Source organism: Chroicocephalus ridibundus, chromosome 1 (assembly GCF_963924245.1).
Source record: "Chroicocephalus ridibundus chromosome 1, bChrRid1.1, whole genome shotgun sequence".
In the NCBI taxonomy this organism is placed as follows: domain Eukaryota; kingdom Metazoa; phylum Chordata; class Aves; order Charadriiformes; family Laridae; genus Chroicocephalus; species Chroicocephalus ridibundus.
In genome coordinates, this window is record NC_086284.1 from 176,966,552 (window position 1) to 176,988,575 (window position 22,024).

A 22,024-nucleotide genomic window follows, 5' to 3' on the forward strand; every position below is an offset into this window, starting at 1 on the left:
CCCCAATAACGGTCCCGCTCCCCCTCCCCGCACACTTCGTTCTGGAGACACATATGCCCGGTCACCCTTCGGTGACGGCCGTTCTGTGGGGAAGGCCCTCCTCGCTTTCCCACCGCGTTCCCTCAGCCCCGCGGGCAGACCCAGGCGGTCGCAGCGGCAGGAGAAGGCCCAGGCAGGCAGCGGGCGCTGTGTAGGGATTTCCGCCCCGGGCGGGGGCAGGGGGAAACCGGTGACCCTTCGGCTGAACTCTTGAACTCGCGGGCCCGGCGTGAGGCAAACTGAGCCGGCCTCGCCCCACTCACGACACGGGCGGCGGCGGCAGCGGTATTACTCCTCCTTCCCACCCCGCCCTCCCGCATCCGTGCCCCCCGCCCCTCCCCGCCGCCGGGGAATCTCGCGGGATTATGCTAAGGAGGCCGAGGCCGCCGCCGCCGCCGCCCCTCCCCTCCGCTTCCCTCCCGCCCTGCGCCCTCCGCCTGGGTGGGTGAGTGAGCGAGGGCGAGTGCGGGCCGCGGTGCGCTGTGGGATACTGGCGGTATATAGTCTATCCTCGGCGCGGCGGTAGCGAAAGGGGGCCCGGCAGGAGCGGGGTATGAAGATGGCGGACGCCAAGCAGAAGCGGAACGAGCAGCTGAAGCGTTGGATCGGCTCCGAGACCGACCTGGAGCCGCCCGTGGTCAAGCGCAAAAAGACCAAGGTGAAGTTCGACGACGGCGCCGTCTTCCTGGCCGCCTGCTCTAGCGGGGACACTGAGGAGGTGCTGCGGCTGCTGGAGCGGGGCGCCGACATCAACTACGCCAATGTGGACGGGCTCACCGCGCTCCACCAGGTCGGTGCGGGGCCGTTCCCGCCGGCCCGGGGACGGAAGGGTGTGGGGGGGCAGCTCGGCGGCGGGGCCGGGGCTCGGGCAGGCAGGGAAGTGGCGGGGGGGGGGGGCGAGGCGAGGCCGGCCGGCGAAGTGCCCCCCGGGAGGAGGAGGAGGAGGAGGAGGAGGTGGAGGAGGAAGGAGCCGGAGGCGGCTGCTCTCTCCTCCGCCGGGGCGGGGAGGGGCCGGGAGCGCAGGGCGGGAGGCGGCGGCCACCGGAGTCAGGCTCGGGGGCGGCCGGGGAGCGGCCCGGGCCGGCTTGGGCTGGAGGGGGCGAGGGGCTGCGCCCCCTTCCCCTCAGGCCGGGGGTCGGAAAGGGGGCGGCCGGGCCTCTTCTTCGGCGGGGAGGAGGAGGTGCCGGTGACCCTCTTTCGCGTTCCCCGCTCGCCTGGTTTCCCCTGTGGCCAGCGCCTCCCTCGCGGGGGGAGGGACGGGGGGAGCCCCGGGGGGCCGGGGCAGGTGCCCCCCGGCGGAGGGGTGGCGGCCGGCAGGTGAGGAGGCGGGCGGGCCCCGGGAGGCGCTTCGCCCGGCCCGGGGTCCCGGTAGCAGTTTCCCGCTGTCCCCGTCTCCCCGGTGTCGCAGCGGCTGAGGCGATTAAACCCCGCTCCTGTGTGTGTGTGCGGGCGGAGAGAGGGATCATCTATTTCTCCCCGGTTTCTAAGGGGAACCAGTGTTTTGTTCCTAATATAGAAGCGTGTATCGATAACAGGCTGCTCGCTTTCTTTAGCGATGGCTTCTGCCGCAGTGTGAAAGCCGAACTTTATGGGGAGTAGGGCTCTTCCAGCTTTCTTTCCTGCTTTGGAGAGCAGTAAAAAAAAAAAAGAAACCAAACCCGAATCCATATTGCTTTGTTCTGGTGTGGGTATGTGGGAGGGGGGGGTTGGTGCTGAGGGAGATAACTTTCACTTGGGGCAGAGGTGGGGGGGGATGGAAGGGAAACTGGCTGTGAAGTTTCCTCAAAATGGATGCTTTGTGCATGTTGAACTTCATAGCAGTCTGATTGGAATCTCAAAACGTTAGCCAAATAAGGAAAGGCTGTGGCAATCCGGAGATAATGCGGGTTTGCCTGAATAGTTTTTGTTTCTGTAGAAGGCCAAAAGCTTCCACACAATTTTTAATTCACTGGGTATCCAAAAAGCAGGAAAATGATCTTTGACGGGCTAGCTGCTTGTTCTTAAGTTTGGAAGTTGTTCAGTCGTTGGGGGGGGAAATGATGACGAGATGTAGGTTAAACAAGTAGAAATCTTCCCAAAATAGTTAGGTGAGGTAATTAGGACATTGCTGTTATACAGTTTTCTTAAATTCACCACCTCACTTTTGTTTAATGTGTTTTATCCATCCTGTATAGATTTTTTCACAGATGTGAGGCTTTACAAATACCTAAGTCACCCCATAGTAGTGGATAGAATCCTCTCCTGAACAGAAGATGTAAATTTCTACTACTCTTTGCTCTATTTCCTGTGTGTAAGTTGTCCCTTGCTGCCCTGCAAAGGGTATTGGTTTACTTTCAGTTGTGAACTGAACTGGAAGAATGAATGTGTGTTGTGGTTAAGCCTGTCAGCATGTTACTGCAGCACGGTTACCTGACTTCAGGCTACCCTGTCATGCAGTAGCGAGGTTTTATGTATTTATCCTTCTCTAATCAAGTTATGATTGCTTCATGCTTCCAGGAGTGCTCTGTATTAGAAGTCATACCTTAACTGGTTAGATCGTTGGGTCTGCAAGTTAGTGTAGTCCAGTGATTGGTAGGAAAGGATGACGTTTGGTTTAACTCTTCTTAGAATAAAAGATGAATGATGTTGTATCTCTCCATGAAATCCAGATGGCCTTTTCAAAATGTCTTTGATGCTATATACAACAGAGCTTTCATAGAGATCATTCTGAGCGTATGCTCCCCTTCTTTTCACCTGTAGTCAGCTTGCAGTTTGGAAGGGCAAAGTCTAAAGGAACAGAGGTGTTAAAACTCTCTCTCCTCCTTCCCCTCTGCCCCCCAACTCCTCTAGTGACACTGAAGAGCCTTTTCTGGTTTTATGATATTAAAAGCAAATAAGGAGATCAATTGTGAAGTTATAATCCTCTTGAGACAGTCCAGGAAATTAATGTTGCGGGTTACTATTATAAAAAAAAAAAGCATATAACAAACCCCTGCCCATGGCCAACTCTGAGTGGTTTCACTTTGTCATTATCAATAAATCCTGTTGTCCTCTAATATGGCATATAAAAGGTGCAGATCATATACGATGCAGTCTATAACATAAATTCAGTTAATCAGATTTGTCTGTGGCATGGAACAAAGCTGCATATATTCCTAAAGGAAACTCTTCAAAAAGTTGTCATTCTTCCTGACAGTTTTGACTGACAGATGTCAATTGTGTCAAAGTCCATGTTGTGTTTAAGACTGCTGTGGTTTGCTGTTGCTTTGTGGTTTTTTGTTTGGTTGGTTGTTGGGTTTTTGTGTGTTGTCTGTCAGATCCCATGTAGACTTTACTGTTTCACAGGAATAAATTTACCTCAGCAAAGATAAAGTGACTCTACCTTTTTTGAGTTATGTCCTTTTTGTCTTGCACCTAACTTTTTTTGTGGTTATTAAGAACAAATGCATGTGTCTGAAGTAGCCATAGAATTACGTGTTTACTACATTTCTCAGCCTTTGTTTTTCCTGCTAGATATGACAGTTACAGGAAGAGACTTAAGCTGTGTTTTCTACAGCCCAGGTAGTTGGAAGTGCTGAGGGAAACGCATTAATGCTGAAATTCTGGTGAACTTCAGATCTGGTCTTCAATGGACCATCAAGCTTTGTTACTAAAGCCATTAGCTGAACTTTTCCTGTATCAGTGGGATAGAATGCCATCACCATCAGAAAGCTTTACGTAGAATTGTTTCTCTTAATGCATATGGGAAAGAAAAAATTACAGTTGGCTTCATAGCTCAGAGCAGGAATGGGGGGAGTATATATGCAGGTACTTTCTTCATCTCTTGACACTGCCAATGAGTGATCCCGTTTTGTATTTGTATGCGCATAAATGATCGGGCTTGAGTGCATCATATCTAAGGATGTGTCAATTAAATTTCTTTGAGTTAAAAATCTTGCAGAAGGGGAAAAAATTGTCATTAGATGATGATCATTATTCCTGTATGTAATGTTGGGTTCAAATGTCATTCTCTTCAGGAACTTGTTTTAGCATATGTTCAGGTTAGGCCTTCAGCACAAAGGACAAAACTGGGTATACCATTTTTCTATCTATGGGAGATACGTGCAATGTAGGATATTACAGCAGGGCAGTATGTATTCTGCTGCAATATCCTGCATTATATACATATTGGGTGTGTGTGTCTGTAAGACCAGAAAACTTACTTTTAAATTAGACCTTAAATTTGCAATCAAATGTCTGTTCCATTAATCTAGCGGAGGTTGAAATTGATTGTTTTTAAATACCACCTTCCCAGACAGTTGTCACGTGGGATGAGATCTAACTTACAGAGAGTGCAAATTTTCTTAGTCTGCCGTAATAGTTGAATGTAAGGAGAACTTGAGAGAAAAACCAAGCCCAAAGGTGAGCTGTGACCTCATGGATAAATAGTTTCTGCAGAGTAGAGGCAAAAGTGGCACGTTTTGAAATAATGTTAAGAAGAGAGTACATAAGTTTTTTTTTAATAAAACGTGGTCCATTCTAGGGCAGGCATGTTTATTCGGAGTGGGAGTCAGTTCTGTCATCTTGAAAGCTTAGGTCCTGTCCTTCTTTAGGATTTGGAGACTCTCTTAGAATCATGGAATCATAGGGTTGGAAGGGACTTCTGGAGATCATCTAGTCCAACCCCTCTGCCAGAGCAGGGTCACCTAGAGCAGGTTGCACAGGAACGCGTCCAGGCGGGTTTGGAATGTCTCCAGAGACGGAGACTCCACCACCTCTCTGGGCAGCCTGTTCCAGTGCTCTGCCACCCTCAAAGTAAAGAAGTTCCTCCTCATGTTTAGGTGGAACTTCCTGTGCTCAAGTTTGTGCCCATTACCTCTTGTCCTGTCCCCAGGCACCACTGAAAGGAGCCTGGCCCCATCCTCCTGACACCCACCCTTTAAGTATTTTTAAGTGTTGATAAGGTCCCCCCCCTCAGCTGTCTTTTTTCCAGACTGAAGAGACCCAAATCCCTCAGCCTTTCTTCATAAGAGAGGTGTTCGAGTCCCCTGATCATCTTGGTAGCCCTTTGCTGCACCCTCTCCAGCAGTTCCCTGTCCTTCTTGAACCGGGGAGCCCAGAACTGGACACAGTACTCCAGGTGCGGCCTCACCAGGGCAGAGTAGAGGGGGAGGATGACCTCCTTCGACCTGCAGACCACACTCTTCTTGATGCACCCCAGGATGCCATTGGCCTTTTTGGCCACAAGGGCACATTGCTGGCTCATGGTCGTCCTGTTGTCCACCAGGATTCCCAGGTCTCTTTCCATCGAGCTGCTCTCTAGCAGGTCAGCCCCCAACCTGTACTGGTGCATGGGGTTGTTCCTCCCCAGGTGCAGCACCCGAGCTGCACTTCCTCTCTCTTCTTGCTGTCTGTGAGAGAGGACTTGGTTTGCTAGCTCCAGTTGGAATTTATTGCTTAAGTGACCGAAAGTAGTTTGTCTAAAAGTTACATAGAACATTGTACAGGAAAGAGGAGCACACCCTTTCTGGGAAGCACCATGGGAAGGCTGCTTGTGGTGGGGAGGGACTGTGATGTATCCAGTTTCCTGGAAGGCTGGATTTCCTGTGCAAGCTGCTCCCCTGGGAGCATGGGGTGTGCACTGTGGAGTACCTGCCTGCTCCTGATAAAGAAGGCAGCTGAGATTAGGCTGTGGTTAGGTATGACAATTTACGGGGCCTGCTTTTTGGCTGCCCTTTTTTTTCTTTGAGACTGCTCGGATTTATGAGGTGGTAACCTGTTTTTTGGCCTCATTCTCTCTGGGTGAGGAAGGTGGGCGCTGTGACCTGATTCTACCACATAGCATGAAAAGGAGCATGTCCTGCTGCCTTGATCTTGCGTCTTCCTGGGGAGGGTACTGCTTTGGAGGTAAGGTAAGGGAAATTGTCTTGACTGTGTATGGGGATCCTTGAGTACTGTAGGTGTTGTCATTGGTGAAGGCTGAACAGGAAGAGGGGCTCCTTATCCTTAATGAAGGATTCATGTGCTCTTTTTTGTCCAGGGCAAGTACAGTTTAATTAAGCAAAGTTCTCCAAAGGCTGTTTCTCTGTTGCAACTATCGGTGTTTTTCTGCAACTTCTCAAGTACTAGATTGAATGTGAAGGTGAGACTGTTTTACCCATGCTATAGTTATGTATTAGTTTGCAGGCATAGAAGTATGCAGTGTTAAATAGAAATCTTGATTTGATGCTACTGCTGCAGGACTCTGCTGCATTGATCCCTCAGTAGTAATAAAGATTCTGAGAAACTCCTCACGAGTGTGTTTCACTGAACCTTTAGTCTTTCTGACTGATTAAAGGCAGCTACTGCTGTCTTAGTATTTCCTGTGGGTTCTATGGGATTTATCTCTTGGATAAGTACCTTCCTCTGTGGGAGTTTCTGCAACAGTTTATGTGAAAAATTCTGTTAGGACTCCTTGTGGCATGCTCATAGTACCTGATATGGTAAAGTGTATCCTTACAGTTGGTATCAACTGTCGGCCTTCTTACAACACCTTTTCAAACAGAAAGGGGTGATGGAAAAAGGGATATAAAACCTACCAGCACTGGATCCCTTTGCCTTAGAACTTGATAGAGGGCATTAAGGCTGCACTGTCGGGATCCGTTTTGACGAATGATAACACAGGTCATGTATTTGAGCTGGGGCCACAGCATGCAGAGCATGTCAAGTCATAAGAGCAAAGAACAGGTTGCTACAGTCTTAAATCTCTAGGGTGTTTGCATCATAGCAGTAGCACCCAACAACCAAGGGTAAGGAAGGTATGGGAATAGCTCAAAGCTATCTTGGTAACCTCCTAGCTATGACTTCTGCACTGCCTCTCTTGAAAGGTGAAAATACTGGTGTGTATGGTAAACCTGTTAATTTTTCAAGACTGTCAAGTAAGAGAACTTCCTTTCGTAAGAAAAGTTTGTACTTGGTTACGAACCTGGTGCCTAAACCTCAGTGTTTAGAGGGGAAACAACCGCTCATCCACCGAACCCCCTGCTACTTTTATTGTAGATGATATACAACTGAGAATTTTGGAGTTGTTTGCTCAGCTTGTATTAAGTTACCCTGATTTCAAAATATTTTTTTTAATTCTCTATCTGTACAACAAAACACAGAGAAAACGAGTCCTGAAATAAGTATAATGTTGACTGACTTCACTCAGTAGTTAGACTACAGAGGCATATTTGTTTAAAATCCCCTTTGTAATAGGAGTTGGTAGTTGTGTGGGCCATAGATCTTTCTCTCCGTAGTTACAGTAACTAGGTTCAGATTCTACACTAAGTACTTGTTAGCTTCCTACTGATCTTGTCATCTAAGATTTATTTTTTTTACCCTCTGAAATGGAGGCCAGAAGAGGAAAGAGAGATGTGATTCTTCATAATATACTTCAATAGCAGAAATTTAAACGCTGCATTCAAAAGAATTGTATTCTGCTTGGTGTTTTATAAAAGAAACAAGTAACAGTCTTTTCACCTTTTTACATTTATTCTCTCCAAGTGTCTCTTGGCCTCTTCGTGGTCTGTCAAGTTTGAACCTGGGATTTCTGTCTGGTTACACAGCAGTTTTCATGACTGGGGATACTTCTTGTGCGCAAATAGAACAAACTGAGCAAATTCTAGCATATAGTAGTTATTTTAAGTATTTAAAGCAAGTTTCTGTGTTAGTGTAATTGACAGCTTTCTTAAACTTACTTAGTTGTGGAGGAAGAGTTCTACCTTCAATATAAGGATGAATTCAGCTGGTAGGGCTTTAGTATTCACTGATGCTAGTGTTCAGGGACAATTTCTGCTGCTTTTACATAAAGCTTTAATCTATGGTTTTCTATGTATTCTGACATATTGTTGGTATTGTTAGAACACTTTTTCATGATAAATCATCAAAAGCACCTTGTAAGAGTAGATGAGATGTGCTCTTGTACGGATGAATAGAACTGATGTGAACAGGTTTGATTTGAGGCCTTTTTGATCTTGGCATTGTAGCAAGTATGTTATTTTTTTACCGAATTACTAGATTTCGGTTTATTAGCTAAATCTGAATCTAGGAGACAGAAGCAGTCAGTATAAATCGTTAGTAGAGATATAGCTTAGGTCCTCTAGCTGAGGACCTGTATTCCAGGCTTAAGGGTATAAGCTAAATTTTAGTTGGAACAGATGGTTTGACAGGCTCTTGGCCAGTTCTTCACTTGTTTATTGCTTTGCTCATACTCTTGCTTTCTTTCTCAAAGTTGTTACTTGGACTAGTATGACACTTACTGAAATATTCTAAAAAATTGAGAGCCCATCAAATTGCTTGCCTCTTTCTGTGTAATTGTGACTCCTGAGGCCAGGCTGACAGGATGTGGGGTTGAGGAACATGTATGTGTTCTAGCAAATACTTAAATTTTATGCAAGAATATATTCAGGTGGGTTGGACTTAGATAAACTAATATGCTCTGAAAGGAATGTGGTGGTAGATTAGGACAACTATAGCATGGGTACAGCTTGCAACCAAGAAATAGTCAATTGCTCCTTGTTACTGCCATACTGCAGCATCAATATAGAGTATATGGATATGGGACACGCAATGTATGAGGACGTTTACCTAACAAATGTTATATTGGTGCTTAACGATATAGCTTTCTTCATTGATCTGGGTAACTGTAAAAACGCAAACTGGAATGCAGCTGCAAGGCAGTGGAGCTGTCGGTAAGCTGGGCAGCTTCTGATGCTGCTGGATGGGTGGAGACATTCCAAGCTGCTTTACTTTCCTATATGCATTCCTGAAATGACAGTCAATGGAAAGCATGGCATAAGAGTGGCAGCATTCCTCAGCTGTTTCCTTTCTAGTAATTTCAAAACTGTAAGGATAAAACAAGAAGGCAAAAGATGATCAGGGTACTTGGGGGCAGGGGGGAAGTATTTCTGGATTATTTTTTAAATGCTTTTTTTGACAAGACCTGGTACCCGGCTCTTCTGTTTCAGTTGTTTATTGAGAACGCTGAATCAGCCACTGTGCTTATCCTGGAAACACTGAATCTTTGACCACTCATTCACAAAACCAAAATTAGAGCAATATGATGAAGTCTTTGAACAAGACTGTTTCCCATTTATGCCTGAGTGGTGTTAGCACTTACCCCATTAACAATATATTTATTAGACTAATGGCTTCTAAAGGTCTGTTAAACAGAGTGAGGAGTGGAGTTGGCTTTAAGAAGGGGTGAAACCCTTGAAAAAGCTTGACCAGCAAATGCTACCTCATTTTGGGCCTACATACAGAAGTAGGTTTGTTTTCAAGGGTTCAAGTAAATAGTTATTATACTACTGTAACTTCTGAATACTTTAATTTTACATTTGGTCTATAACTGGCACATAACCATCTATTTTGATACTAAAGTATCTGTAAGCTCTGGTTGTTAGAAATGGTTTCAGCTTTAAATGCTCTGTCAGGGGCCAAGTCTCACTGATTTTTGTTTTTTTTATATTTTGTTTTTTAAAAAATCATTCTGAAATATCCTTTGATTTATTTTCCCATGTTATGATTATAATTTATGGTCTTGAGGTCAAACTATGACAGCTTGCTTTGAGAGGATCAGTTAGCCAGCCAGTGGTGATTACTACGCAGGTTTTAGTTCTGGGGTGATTATTTACTTAGTTTTGCTCTTGCTGTTCTACCATCCTGATAGCGAAGCTAAAAGAGTAACCAAAATATCTTCTATATACGTATTTGAGGTTTCTACATCAGGGGATTACATGCAAGTCTTAGCATTATGTTGTGGATCTGAAATATATATGCCACTTTTCATGTGAATTTCATTTCCCTCTTATTTTTTTGGTTCTTTTATAGAATGACTAGGGTGAATGTTAGCAACATGAAACCCATTTGTTAATAGTTCTGCTTCAAACTTACAGGATGAACTTACCTAACAGTATTTTTCTTAAGATTTCACACTTCAGTATTCGTCTAAGGCAAAACAACAATATCTTCATCTGCTGCCAGAGGTGAACACAGCTGACAAACGTGTTCGCTGATGTATGTGTGTGGTCAGTGCTACCTCCTGAAACACTTAACTTGGACGAAGCTTTCACTGAGGAGCTGCATTCCTCTGTCAAATCCAGGATCCTTGTGGGCCCCTTTTGAAACCAAAATACCGTCTCGGACTTCTGGCTTTGAAACTTTTGGCTTACTAATGTCCTCAAATTTGCTATAGCATTCCTGATTGAAAACCTATGCTTCTGTTACTCAAGTGGAAAATTTGTTATTTTAAAGCTGCAAAGCATGTCATCCCAAGTTTTAACAAAAGCGTTGTTACTTCAGTATGTTCACAAACGTATGCAATTACACTTGAATGAGTAGGCTTAATTAAGTGAATAATCTTAATTAAATCAATGAGAGTTTTCTAAAAGTGTGCCCCCCACCTCATCACAGAGATGAAACAATCCGAAGCTATTGGTATTATCCTCTCGATCAGTCTTAATTTTGACTACCTTGACTACCTGACTACTATAAAATACATGTAACCCTGCTTCTTGTTGCTGCAGCATTAAGTTATATTTTTGTATAGTTACAAAAAGTCAACAGCTCTTTAACTTGTTTTACTAACCTGTTCTTTGGAAATGTTTTCAGGTCAATCCAGCATGGTGCTGAACTTGCTGCGAACCTGGGCAAAAATGAATTGCCTTAGGTTTTAATCAAAGTGAAAAGTGAAGATTGGGGTGACAGCGTTGTGCCTGTGGGCCAAACTGGGACTCCTGTTGTTAAGCAGTAATCTTATTTCTCTGACACCATATAAAACAATGCTTTTGGAAAGCTTGCCATACTTCACAATTTGCTACTGCTATTTTGTTAAACTACTGCATCTTGAATTATTTTAGGTCATAATGATGAAGGCTTTTTTCATGAGGAGTATGCATTTTGTTTCTTACTCAATGGAAAACTTTAACACTTTGTAAGAATTTTTGTGTAAGATCAGTTTCTTGGATTCTGAATATAGCAGAACGGAGAGGGTGGGGTGCACTAACACTGTGGCTGTCGGTGGGTTTCTGTTTGTGAATCTCTCTGGACATGGCTTTCTGGTCACTCATTTTCTACTTGCTTGCAGAAAAGCTAGCAAAACACTGGGCGTTTGTGTCTCTGTATAGCTACACTTGTACGTGTGTAACAGCAGTATTGAATGCTGATACGTGTATGTCACAGTGCTTATCAGGTATTTGTATGCTTAGTAAGAGAAGCAACTTCCCCCATCGCTGTGAAGAAGTAACTTAACAGATCTAGTGGCTCTTGTGCTTAACACTTGTAAAATACTGAAGGAGGCCAATGACAAGTATATGATTGCCCTGTGTTTTAGTTGAGCTGCCCTCAAACTTGGTTTTATGGGAAATAATTTCTTCATATTTTTACCTGCAATTTGCAATGTTATACCTTATCCACAGTATCTGATCTGTCAAATGCAACTTCAACGAAAACTCATGAAGTTATTTAATAAATAAATTTTACCAGTAGCTGTAGGTGAATGTAGCAGTGGTGATTTAAAAAAAAAAAAAAAAAAAAAAAACAAAAAAAAAAAAAAACAAAAACATTGCAAAGCAAAATGCAAGATGACTTAGAGTGAATGCAAGAAGACATACTGCGTATTTTGTAAAAGCATTTTATCAGTTACTGACCCATGTAATAAGATGAGGGAGTGAGGGAGCTATTTTCCAATTGTTTTCTCAGGATTTAAAGGGTATGTTTTACTCCATTATATAGTAAAAAAAGTGTCAGTTTTAATTACAAGTCGGTGTTTCCAAGCTCAAGTGGCATTTGGGTTTTTAGAGTACCTTTTCTACTGTTTGTTATAAGATTTGACTGCTACAAATAAACAGTACTGGAAAAGTTGCACTTGCTGCTTCTAGAATAAAAAGAAAAAGTTTCATTTTGGTACACAAATAGCTCCAGGTATAAACATCATGAATGTAAAACTGTGTGTGTAAATTAGTTTATAGGTTGTAATAGCTTGTGAAAAGAAAGACCTAAGTTAGGGGAGCTGCAGTTGGGATCCAGCAAGAGGCTGTCTTGAGAAATTTAGGCTTTGGCAATGCATCATAGTGTTGGATGCAACTGTAGATACTGATGTGAAGTATGGAAATGCAGGTAACCTCTGGCTGCTTGTATATTGGAATTCTTGATTAAAAGAGATATTACCTGCTTTTCTGATAGTAGGATGAGAGGTGTGGGGGGATTTTATCCTTTCCCTAATTTCCTCTAGAGAGTTGTTCCTGAATTCTCGTGCTAACCTCTGTATGTAGTTATCCTTCACTTAAAACTAGTAATTCCTGACTAATTCCTTGCTAATGGGCCAGCTTTGCACTAATGAATAGCAATGATAATCTAATGTCACAAAGCTGTCGAGTTTGGAATACATGTGCCATTCTAGTGTCTAAGCAATGTTAAAGACCATGCTGTCTTATGATGAGGTTACTTTAAAAAAGCTAAATGTAGACTAGGCATTTATTTCCTGTTTCTCCCCATAGGGGAGACTAAGCTTCATATAGCGATGATTGTACGTAGTTGACTACCATTAGTTGGGAAAAATATTTAGTGTCAGCTACTCTGTTTACATGATGGTGTGGTAGATTACTTCTACCTCTTTGATAGTACCAGAGTGTCAAATGTAACTCTTCCTATTTCATGAAGGCAAACGTGCAAGAGAAGATATTTACATCATTGGGAGGAAAATCCCATTTCCATTTAGCTGTCCCTTTGCCTTTTTTTATCATGTAATTCTTTTGTGGCAGATTGAGATACTACGTTATATATATAAGAAAAATCTCAATTGCTAGAGTCCATTCACAGTATCTAAGTTCTTAAACAGTTCTTTTCCCCACAGTCCGTAGAAAAGCAAAACTATACTATATTGGTAAGTGTGAGCATACCATAGGTGATGGAAGTTCTGTTTGGAGAAACACGTATCATAGGCTTGAAGTGCCAGGTGATTCTGTGGTACTGTCTTAGCATGCCTGAGAAGGACTGTTTGATTCATCTTCTTGCTAGTTATAGATTAGCTAGTATTCAGGTTTAGTTTGTTGGGTTTGGTCTTGTTTAAGGCTAGAGGCGTCCCCAAAATACTTGAATGTCACATTGCCTTCAGTAAGAACTTCATCTCAAACACGTCATTTCCCTTCTCCCTGCAAGAAGAACTACCACCCTGAACAAGCTTTATTAAAGACTAGTACAAATATTTGATGTGGTTTTGAGTACAGTTGAATACAGTTCTTCAGTAAAACAACTATTTAGTTCTGGGTTTTTTTCTTAAACAGCATTTTCAGCTTACAATTCATAAAGATTGTGTAAAGTAAATGTGAAATAGAAGTACCAGCTACAGCATTCAATATCTGGTTATATTTGGTAGGATAATTGGAGCCTTATAACTGTCACTTTAAGTAGTTGCTGCCTTTTGTATCTATCAGTTGAGATTTATATATATGAACTCATTTATCCAGTTTGAGAAGTATGCCGTGTTTAGAATGCCATAGTAATTGCCATTTCCAGATGCAAAGTGTCATTAACTTCTTTTCAGAACTTCCCACTTTCTGCCTAGGATTACATATTTCCTATTGAAATTCAAGTAATCTTACTGTAACTGTTGAATTTTTTCTTGATTCTAGCATAATTGTCCATCCTGTCACCAAGGCAGGAATGGTACAGTAACCTGAGAAGATGCTCATCTCCATGTTCAGTGCAACAGAGGAAAGAAAAAAATGTACACACAACTCAAAAGGAGGAGGGCACACTGCACTGGGTGAAGTTTTGTATTTTGATGTAGCAGATGGATTGACTGGATGACACATTGTGAGGGTTTGAAATCAATTTAAGTACGTCTGGAGCTGTCACCTATTTTTGCTGCAAGAAGCCTACCCATGTGAGAATCACTGTACCTGCGAACAAGTCACCATAGCTTTCTGCAGCCTAATCATTAGCAGATTCTCTGGCACAAGGAACATGAAAATAGGGGAGTTTTTCTGGGTGTGTATGGAGCAGTTCCTGAGGGAAGGTTAGCTTTTGGGTGTGACCTTCAGTTTGACTTAAAAAAACTTTATAGAAGTCAGACAGGCCTACTAAAACAAAATACTTCGTTATCAAGACGTTGGATTTTAAAAGCTGTTGATGATATTAATTGTTTAGTATTCTTTTTTTAGAGTAAGTGACCTGTCATGTCAGGTGTACATGCTGGATTAAAACATGAAAACAAAAAAATTCTGGCAGGGAAAAACTTGCATGATAGTAGTCTTATTAAAGGTGTTTTTCCATTTAAATTTGTTTTTCAAAATATGGTGCATAAACGAAAAGCATCAGTAAAAGTTGAAGGCATGCAAGCTCTGGGGATACCAATAAAAGATCAAACAGCACTTAAGAGTAACTTTCTGTTAAGAAGCCTCGTTGACATCAGAGCTATAGATTCTTCAGTCACACAGTTTATCATCAACTACACAGAGATGACTCAAGTGTTTGCTTGAAGAGCTGATGCGTAATTTCCCCCTTTTCTGAGATCCTCTGGGGACTTTGTATCTCGGCAGCTGTTTGCTTACCTGCACATATAATAACAAGTTCTTTCTTAGTCTTTTCAAGATGGAAAGCCTTGTGACTGCGTTTGGAAGGCTTTTCTGTCCTTATTTCTTTCTCCTAGGATTTCAAGTACTTTTCAATTCTTCTCTCTAATTATCTAATACTATTTTCTATAGCTAAGTTAAATGACTTAAATATAGGAAAATTTTCTTTGTGTCTTTTTTCCTGTTCATTTTGTTTTGTCATGTTACTTGACAACATGCTTTGCATTCTGTTAATACTTGGAAGGTAAACAAATAACAGCATAAGTCAAGTGATTTGGACTGCTTTATTGCAGCTTAAACTACAAATATTACTTGAATATTAAAACCATTTGAACTTTAAGCCAGAACCTTAAATTTTTAAAACTAAGATAGTTTAAAATCTGGCTTCAGAGGTTTGGCAGTTGAGCTCATGTGATAGGCTGTAAAACTGAGGAGTGTCACTTAACTGGGAATGACATCACTAGCTTTTTTTATCAATACACTTCTGTACTTATCTTTGGTAGCTGTCAGATTCATGACACACACATTACATATTTCCCTGATCATAAGATAATACAGTGACAAAGTTCGGATTTTTTAATCCAAGTAAATGGTCCCTTTTTCTCTCTTTCCATCCCCTTGTCTCCTTGCTCTGCTCATGTTATAGAAACTGGATCTTGGCAATCAAATTCTTCTTGCCTCATAACTTTTAATAAATAAGCATCAGTAGTTATTTGTGCTTTTAGAGTTATAAAAGCAGGCTCTGAATTCAAGTCCGCATCTGTAGAGAGTTAAACAAGGTGATGATGCTTATGGAAACCCAGCGTGTGCCCTACTTTGATTTTTTTCCTCCAAGAAAGGATTTGCAGGTTTGTTTCCTTTCTTTGGTAGGATCAGCAACCATTCAGACACAGGATGTTTACATCTTGTCTCCTCTTGACTTCATGAGGATACCTAAGGTGACATCCCAAACCCATGGTTGCATTATGAATTTCTCTCTCTGGAATGTTTTAACTCTGCTTAATGCAAGGAATAGCAGAATGCGAGGAGTTGTTCCTGTAAAGCCAATTGTGTGAACCAAAGATTCTCTGGGAACTCTTGCTTTTGTCAGTCTCAGTGTGTAGATTGTGAAATGCTTCTGGCACTGCAGTTGGTCTTGATTCACTGAGAATACTGATGACTCCGTTAGGCTATTTACCTTCTTACTCTCTGGGGGAAGAATTTCTTAAATTCTTATGTTAAGATGCAGATAAGTTGCCTGCGTTAGGCACAGTGTGGTATGTGAGTTTTCTGCAGTTTTCTTTATTTCTGAATATAAGACTTAAAGTTCCAAATACTTCAGTGACTGAGTTTTATCAGTTGGTAGAAACTGACTCTATGATAACACAATGCTTGGAAAAAAATAATTAACCACTCTAGTGAATACTGCAAAAAAGTTTTCAGTGTCTTAGAGGAAAATGGGATTTCCTCCTTCCCCGAAACACTTCAGTCATACAACAATAGTACTGTTGCCAATTTAGAAGAGGACGCTGAATGAAGGGAAGTTGCTGCTTACAAGGTTATGCTGATACATGAAGGGCGAATAGCAGACTGTTGGTGGCCTCCTGGAATAACTAGCGAAAGGTAATTTGTCTTCCCATCTGCTTTGGGGGGCTGGAGGGGATGAGAACAGCACTTAATTTGTAAAATTACACCTTCAGGTTGGCAGAATGTTTAAACCGGAAAAATACAATTAGGCAGCAAGTTACTGGCTAAATGGATTTGGTCCATCATGCCAAGATGATGCCTCTCTTTAGCCAGCAAGGCAAGCGTTTCTGCAGTTGAGCCAGTAGTTGTGGCTGCTTTGCTGTCTTGTATTTGAGTGTATGTTCGGAGGCCTGTTTAACCTGAGGCTTTTTGACTTGTCATGATGTTTACTGCTTTGGCTCTGTCACAGCTAATGTCCACAAAAGCAAGAATCAAAGGGAAGTGCCGCATCTTGCTGAATGAGAGAGTGCAAAATGTCAGATTAGACTGGTTATGGAAGAGGCTGTAGGAGTTATAACATCAAGTAAAGTTCACTGAAACATGTGCAGAAGATGCTGCAGTTATAACCAACTGGAGAAGAAAAATTCTATTTTTGCAGCAGAAATAGATAGCGTTTATCAGCAAGTATCAAGAGGTTATAGGTAAGAACAAAGTCATAGTGGTTTTGTTTGTTTATCTAGTTTTAAAAGTACTTGGAGGTGTCTGAATTTTTGATCTGTCTATTCTACTTAAAGAACTTTTAGTTTCTATCCCAAAGAACAGTAGTGTATTTTTAAACCAAGCTGTTGTGATCATTATGGTGTATGTGGATATTTTTCTCCCCTCCCATTTCAAGTGTAAACTACATTTATGGTTAATAATTCTTAACATTCTGAGTGGCTTTTCTTTGCAGATATTAGGAGGAGATATTTCTGTGCGATATGGTTTATTGATTCTTGTGGCATCCCTTGAGTTCAAGGCTGAATAGGCGGGTGTGCTCTAGAACCTTCAGGTGTATAGTAGTGATGTAATTAACCTTTAATGTCTCCATGTTACTACTAGCTCTTCATACTTTTTTACTAGACTTTTGCCAGCCTTGATTAACAAACGCTACAGATGCTTAACTGGTTGACAGTACTCTTCAGCCATAAAACAAATGGTTAAAATTTTGGTTTTAGTTATGTCTCTGAATCTTTGATGCAATAAACCTTTACAGCACTCTTTTTGAGCTTGGGAATTCAAGTGAATTTATCAGCAGTAACTTGTTTTTGAAGAGTGTTCAAACTGGCAGGCTTTAACTTTTGTCCTCTCTAATTTACATTTGCATTGGGTTTGACCTGTGACTTCAATATACATACCACATACAGTGAAAGAATTGTGAATTTTCTGTATTGTCATAATTCTTTCCTACATTATGCCAGTAGTTATGACACTTAGTACTTCCACTAGGTGCTGTAAGCCAGTAATGCTTCTTTTTTTTTTTTTCTTTTTTCCTGATGACTGTGGGGAAGAAAGATGCATGTTAAATTCTCCAATAGTAGCTGAATCTCAGTAGTAAAGTTTAGTGCAACTTCTGTGTCAGCTGATGAAGGTTTAGTACACTTGCTTTAATGAATTTAGATTACATTTTGTGCATGTACTGGCACAAGCAGATCCTCCAGCTTGTAACCAACCATGACGTGTAATCAAGGATAGCCAGATTGCTCTGACCTCCTGCAAGCTGGTCTCCTAAAATGGAAATTATTCATTTTGCAGATGGAAATTGGAGCCAAGCAGCTGTGAATTCCAGGAGACAAATACTGAGGCAAATTCATAACTTTGCTCTTCTGTTCAACAACCAAATGACAGTTCATTCTAGTATTTACCACTTGCTTTCAACCTGTAATTCAAAGATCTTTTCAGTAAAGCCAGCAAGTATTTATATAAGGACACTGTTTAATATCCAAAGTGTCATTTGGTTTTTGTTGTTTTTTTTTTTCTTTTAATAAGTGTTTTTTCATAATCCTCATCTTCCCTAACTTCTTCCCCTTTCCTCCCCTAAAACAACAAGCTCTCACTATCTCCCCAGCCCTTGCTCCTGTGGCTGCTATTTCAGGGAGTTATTGTTAATTTGTGTTTAATCAGCTCTTACAGACTGAATGGCAGGAAACTGGGATAGTTTGACAACTTTATGTGCGCGTTTTCCTATGCATGCAGCAGTGATGCTGGTTACCTGCGGTCTGAGATGTCGGTGTGGAACTGCTGAACTGAAAGGGCTATTAAAAGTAGAAGTCATAAACTGTCATAAATGTTCTTGCCTAGATGGAAGGTTTACTGTTCCACCCTTGGTTTAGCTTTGGAAACTAAAGACAAAAACTGTGTGAAATAGTATTATTACTATTGCTAGTGTTCTCTGCTGCTCCCAGGGGACTACTTATTTAAACTTACAAAACCATCATTTAATGGATGTAGAAATTTTCAGTCTTGTGTGAAAGCTTGCTGTATATTTCAGATTTTGATGGAGGCTTGCAACTAGCATTACTTCAGGTTTTGTTTTTGACAAAAATTTGGCTTGTAAGCAAAGGCAGAGCTGGGAATATATGCAGGCAAGCTACCAAACAGTTCTGCTAACACGTTCCCAAGGGTCTTACATAAACTGGAAGAAAAATGATGCGGCCTCTTTAAACTGTCGTCCTGGTAGCCATATTCAAACCTTGCCTTTAAAGAAACAAGGCTCTTCTAGTTGTGCCCTAGGGCTGCAAAAAAATTAATATAATGGCATAAATATGCAGAATGGTTAGCATCCGTTCCCAATAGCCAGGTCAGACTAGGAATTCTCTTTGGTGGAAAGTACAGTTTTAGAAGACCATTAAGAAGGTGAAAGACAAAGCAGAGCTGCGATTTGCTTAAAATTATTTAAAACAACAAAAAAAACCCCAACAAAACCAAAAATCTTCTCCTGGGCCTTGAAGACAAGACGCTGCTGCTGTTGCCTGGGTTTCACAACCTTCCTGATTCAGCTCTCATAGAGTAGACGCTGTGAACATGGTACTATTTTCTGATGTGAGGTGGGCTGTATTTAAAGTACATGAAGTACCTTTAGATGCCAGCTGTTGAGTGCCTGGTTGCAGTCTGTACTACTTCTACCACTGAAGTGTCTGGAAGATACTTGCCTAACCTTTGCGTAATTCTAGGTGACATAAAAATGGGTGGGCTGTCTTCTACTTTAAAAAAAAAAAAAAAGTCTTAATCTATGTGGCTTTTGATTTATAGGGTCTAAGGAGTTCTGACTTCCTCAAGTCTTTGGCCATGGAAGGCAAGTAAATATATGGAGACTGGGTACTAACTGCAGTTGGGTACCAAACAGTCTCATGTTTCCTGTTATATTCTGGTTGGCCCTTCTTCCCCCCACTTCCCCCCCCCCCAGCTTCTTCCCCCAAGATTACCAGAAAGAATAAGATGATCTTTGCTCTTCTCTTCTTTTAACTATGTGCATTTATCAGACGGACAGGTTTAGATTATTGAACTTGATAGCTTGTGGCGTGGTCTTTCCTGTTTCAGTCAGTCCAAGTAAGGGGTTTCTCTCCAGTCTAAATGCAAGCTTTGGTCTGTTGAGAAGGGGTATGTCTTTGCTCAACCTATTCCCAGACCGAAGAGCTTATTTCTTTGGCAGATAGGTAGGCATATATTGTAATCTTCCTACCTGCTGCAAAGTTAGTCTGGACAGAAATTGTCCTCACCTTGAGTGGTCTTAGTTGTAGTGGTCTGTGCTGAAAAGTGTAACGTAGGAAGCAGAGAAGCTAGGGGGGAGGAGGAATGGCAACAGCATACTGAACAGAAAAGATCTGAAGTGAAAAGAAAGTAACAAGTTTTGTTATGGCAAAGTATTCTTTGTTTCACAAAGCAGCAATGTAAAATGCAGTTCTTAACTTCAGTGCTGTATAAGTAAATGAGTATTTATTTAATACATAGGTTATCTTGCACTACCTTTCTAGAGTTTGCAACAACCTATGCCTTAGATTGGCTTTTAATTTTTTTTTAAAAAAGTGACCAATGTACAAATGGGCGAGTAAAAGAGGAGGTGAGGAGCACTGGCTTAATGAGAAATGAGTTTGAATGGGAGGGGTTTTTTAATGAAGGTATGGCTTAGGTTGTCTGCTTTGAATAATCATTCTTAGAATGGGATGCAGAAATTCAGATGCCCAGGGTAGCTCTTCATCAGTATTGTTTGTGGAGTTCAGGATTTTTGGTTGTGTGCTAATTAATGCACTTTTTTTTTTCTTCCTTTTTGGAGACTCCTTTTTTTTGCTATACTCAGACAGATTTTTGGCTATTGACGCAGAAACCTTTTCCAGAGAATCTGAACTGCACCACAGATGTGGATATAGATTCTTCTGGAGGTCCTTATCCTTGTCTAGAGCTTCCAGGTGTTACATTAATATAGGGAGTTATGTGGTAACTGCTGTATTCAATAGGCTTTCTCCCATGATCTGCCTGACATACAGACCCAGCAGAAATACCTAATGAAACAGTGGCATCACTTGTACTAGGCTCTGTACAGACCTCTGACGACATCGATCCTGCTCTACAATGTGTCATAGTGGAAGACGTATATGAAGTTTGGGGAGGAAGAATGCAATCAAATACATAAAATCATGTTAGCTTGTGTTTTAATGTCAGTTTCTTGTTGAAGGAAAATATTTTTTTGAATTACTAACCTGTTCAGTCAAAGGTAGGTTGTACTTCATTTGTATCTGTACCTGTGAATCAAAGGGCACTATAGTAATATTGAGGGGGAAAAAAAATTGTCTGCTGTTTGGGTTTTTTTGTACTGTTTTTTTTCTTACCTGATGAATTTAATTAGATTAGTTGCATAGGAATATTCAGAATTTCTTTCGTGCCATTTTACTCCAACTTTTAAAAATGTTTGTTTATTTTTCTTTGAAAACTGGAATGCTGTCACATATGTGAAATGATCTGATCCTGTAAACTCTAAGGTTTTTTGTAATAGTGTATGCAGGTATTTAATGCAATAGCTATTAAAGAAACAAATATGCAATTTTTTCTGTTCAGAGACTTTTTGTAATGCGACAAAACAGAGGATCTTTCAACAGTCTGTAGTTTGTTAAGTTTTCATTTATATAAAGCCAGGATCCTGAAGAAATAAATTAAAACTGCACGGTTGATTACCTTCTAGCAACTGTTAAGGTATAAATTAATATCCCTGGTGATAAAAAAAATTCTAAATGTTAGGTCCCTAAAATCCATCCAAAAGGTGATAGAACTGTTACTGCATGCTACTTGATGACAAAGAAAGAATGGGTTAAACTTTGTATTTTGGTATTTAAGTATTGTGCAGAATTTTTTTTAAAGTAGATGGGCTGTATCTCTTACTTCAAGCTCACTTTAATTGTTAATTTCAGCAAATTTTACGTTGCTTTAACCATAGTTCTGAAGTTGTGATGTTCTGAACATGCTCAGACTGAAAGCATCCAATAAAAACAAAGTAGCTTGCAGTAATGGAAAAAATGACTCAGTACAAGTTGAAAACAGAAATTAGCTAAAAGGCAAACAGTAATCCTTAAAACAGAAGCTAAGTTTAAGCACTTCATAAACTAGGTTGAAGATCAGTCTATTCTGCTGGTTTTCCAGTTACACAAGCTCTTCGGTCATAGTGTTCATGTATCATTTTTACTAAAATTTCCCAGTTTTGCCAAACATATTTCACACTTTGGTGTTCTAGGGTTGGTCAATTACCTTATTTGAAGAACCATAAGCTAACGCAAGTGCAGTTATCTGTGATTAAGGTACAATTTAACTGAGGAAACTCATTCTGCACACTTTAGAACGTCACCTGAAGAATAAGAATGGTGCCAATTTGCTCGTCTTCTGCCGGTTGTGCCAATAAGCGCGTACTTCTCTGGAGCAAAGAGGAGGTTGCTGGTGACATGACAGCCATCAACTGTTTCGCT

At 41.3% G+C, this 22,024-nt stretch overlaps 1 protein-coding gene across 1 annotated transcript in view; it reads left to right on the top strand.

The window, feature by feature from the left end:
- The first annotated feature begins 401 nt into the window (after positions 1–401).
- Positions 402–22,024, top strand: part of PPP1R12A (protein phosphatase 1 regulatory subunit 12A) — a 123,070-nt gene continuing 101,447 nt past the window's right edge. The window contains exon 1 of the mRNA XM_063322875.1: positions 402–829. Coding sequence (XP_063178945.1) covers positions 593–829 — 237 coding nt within the window. The 5' untranslated portion in view covers positions 402–592. The remainder of the gene's footprint in view (positions 830–22,024) is intronic.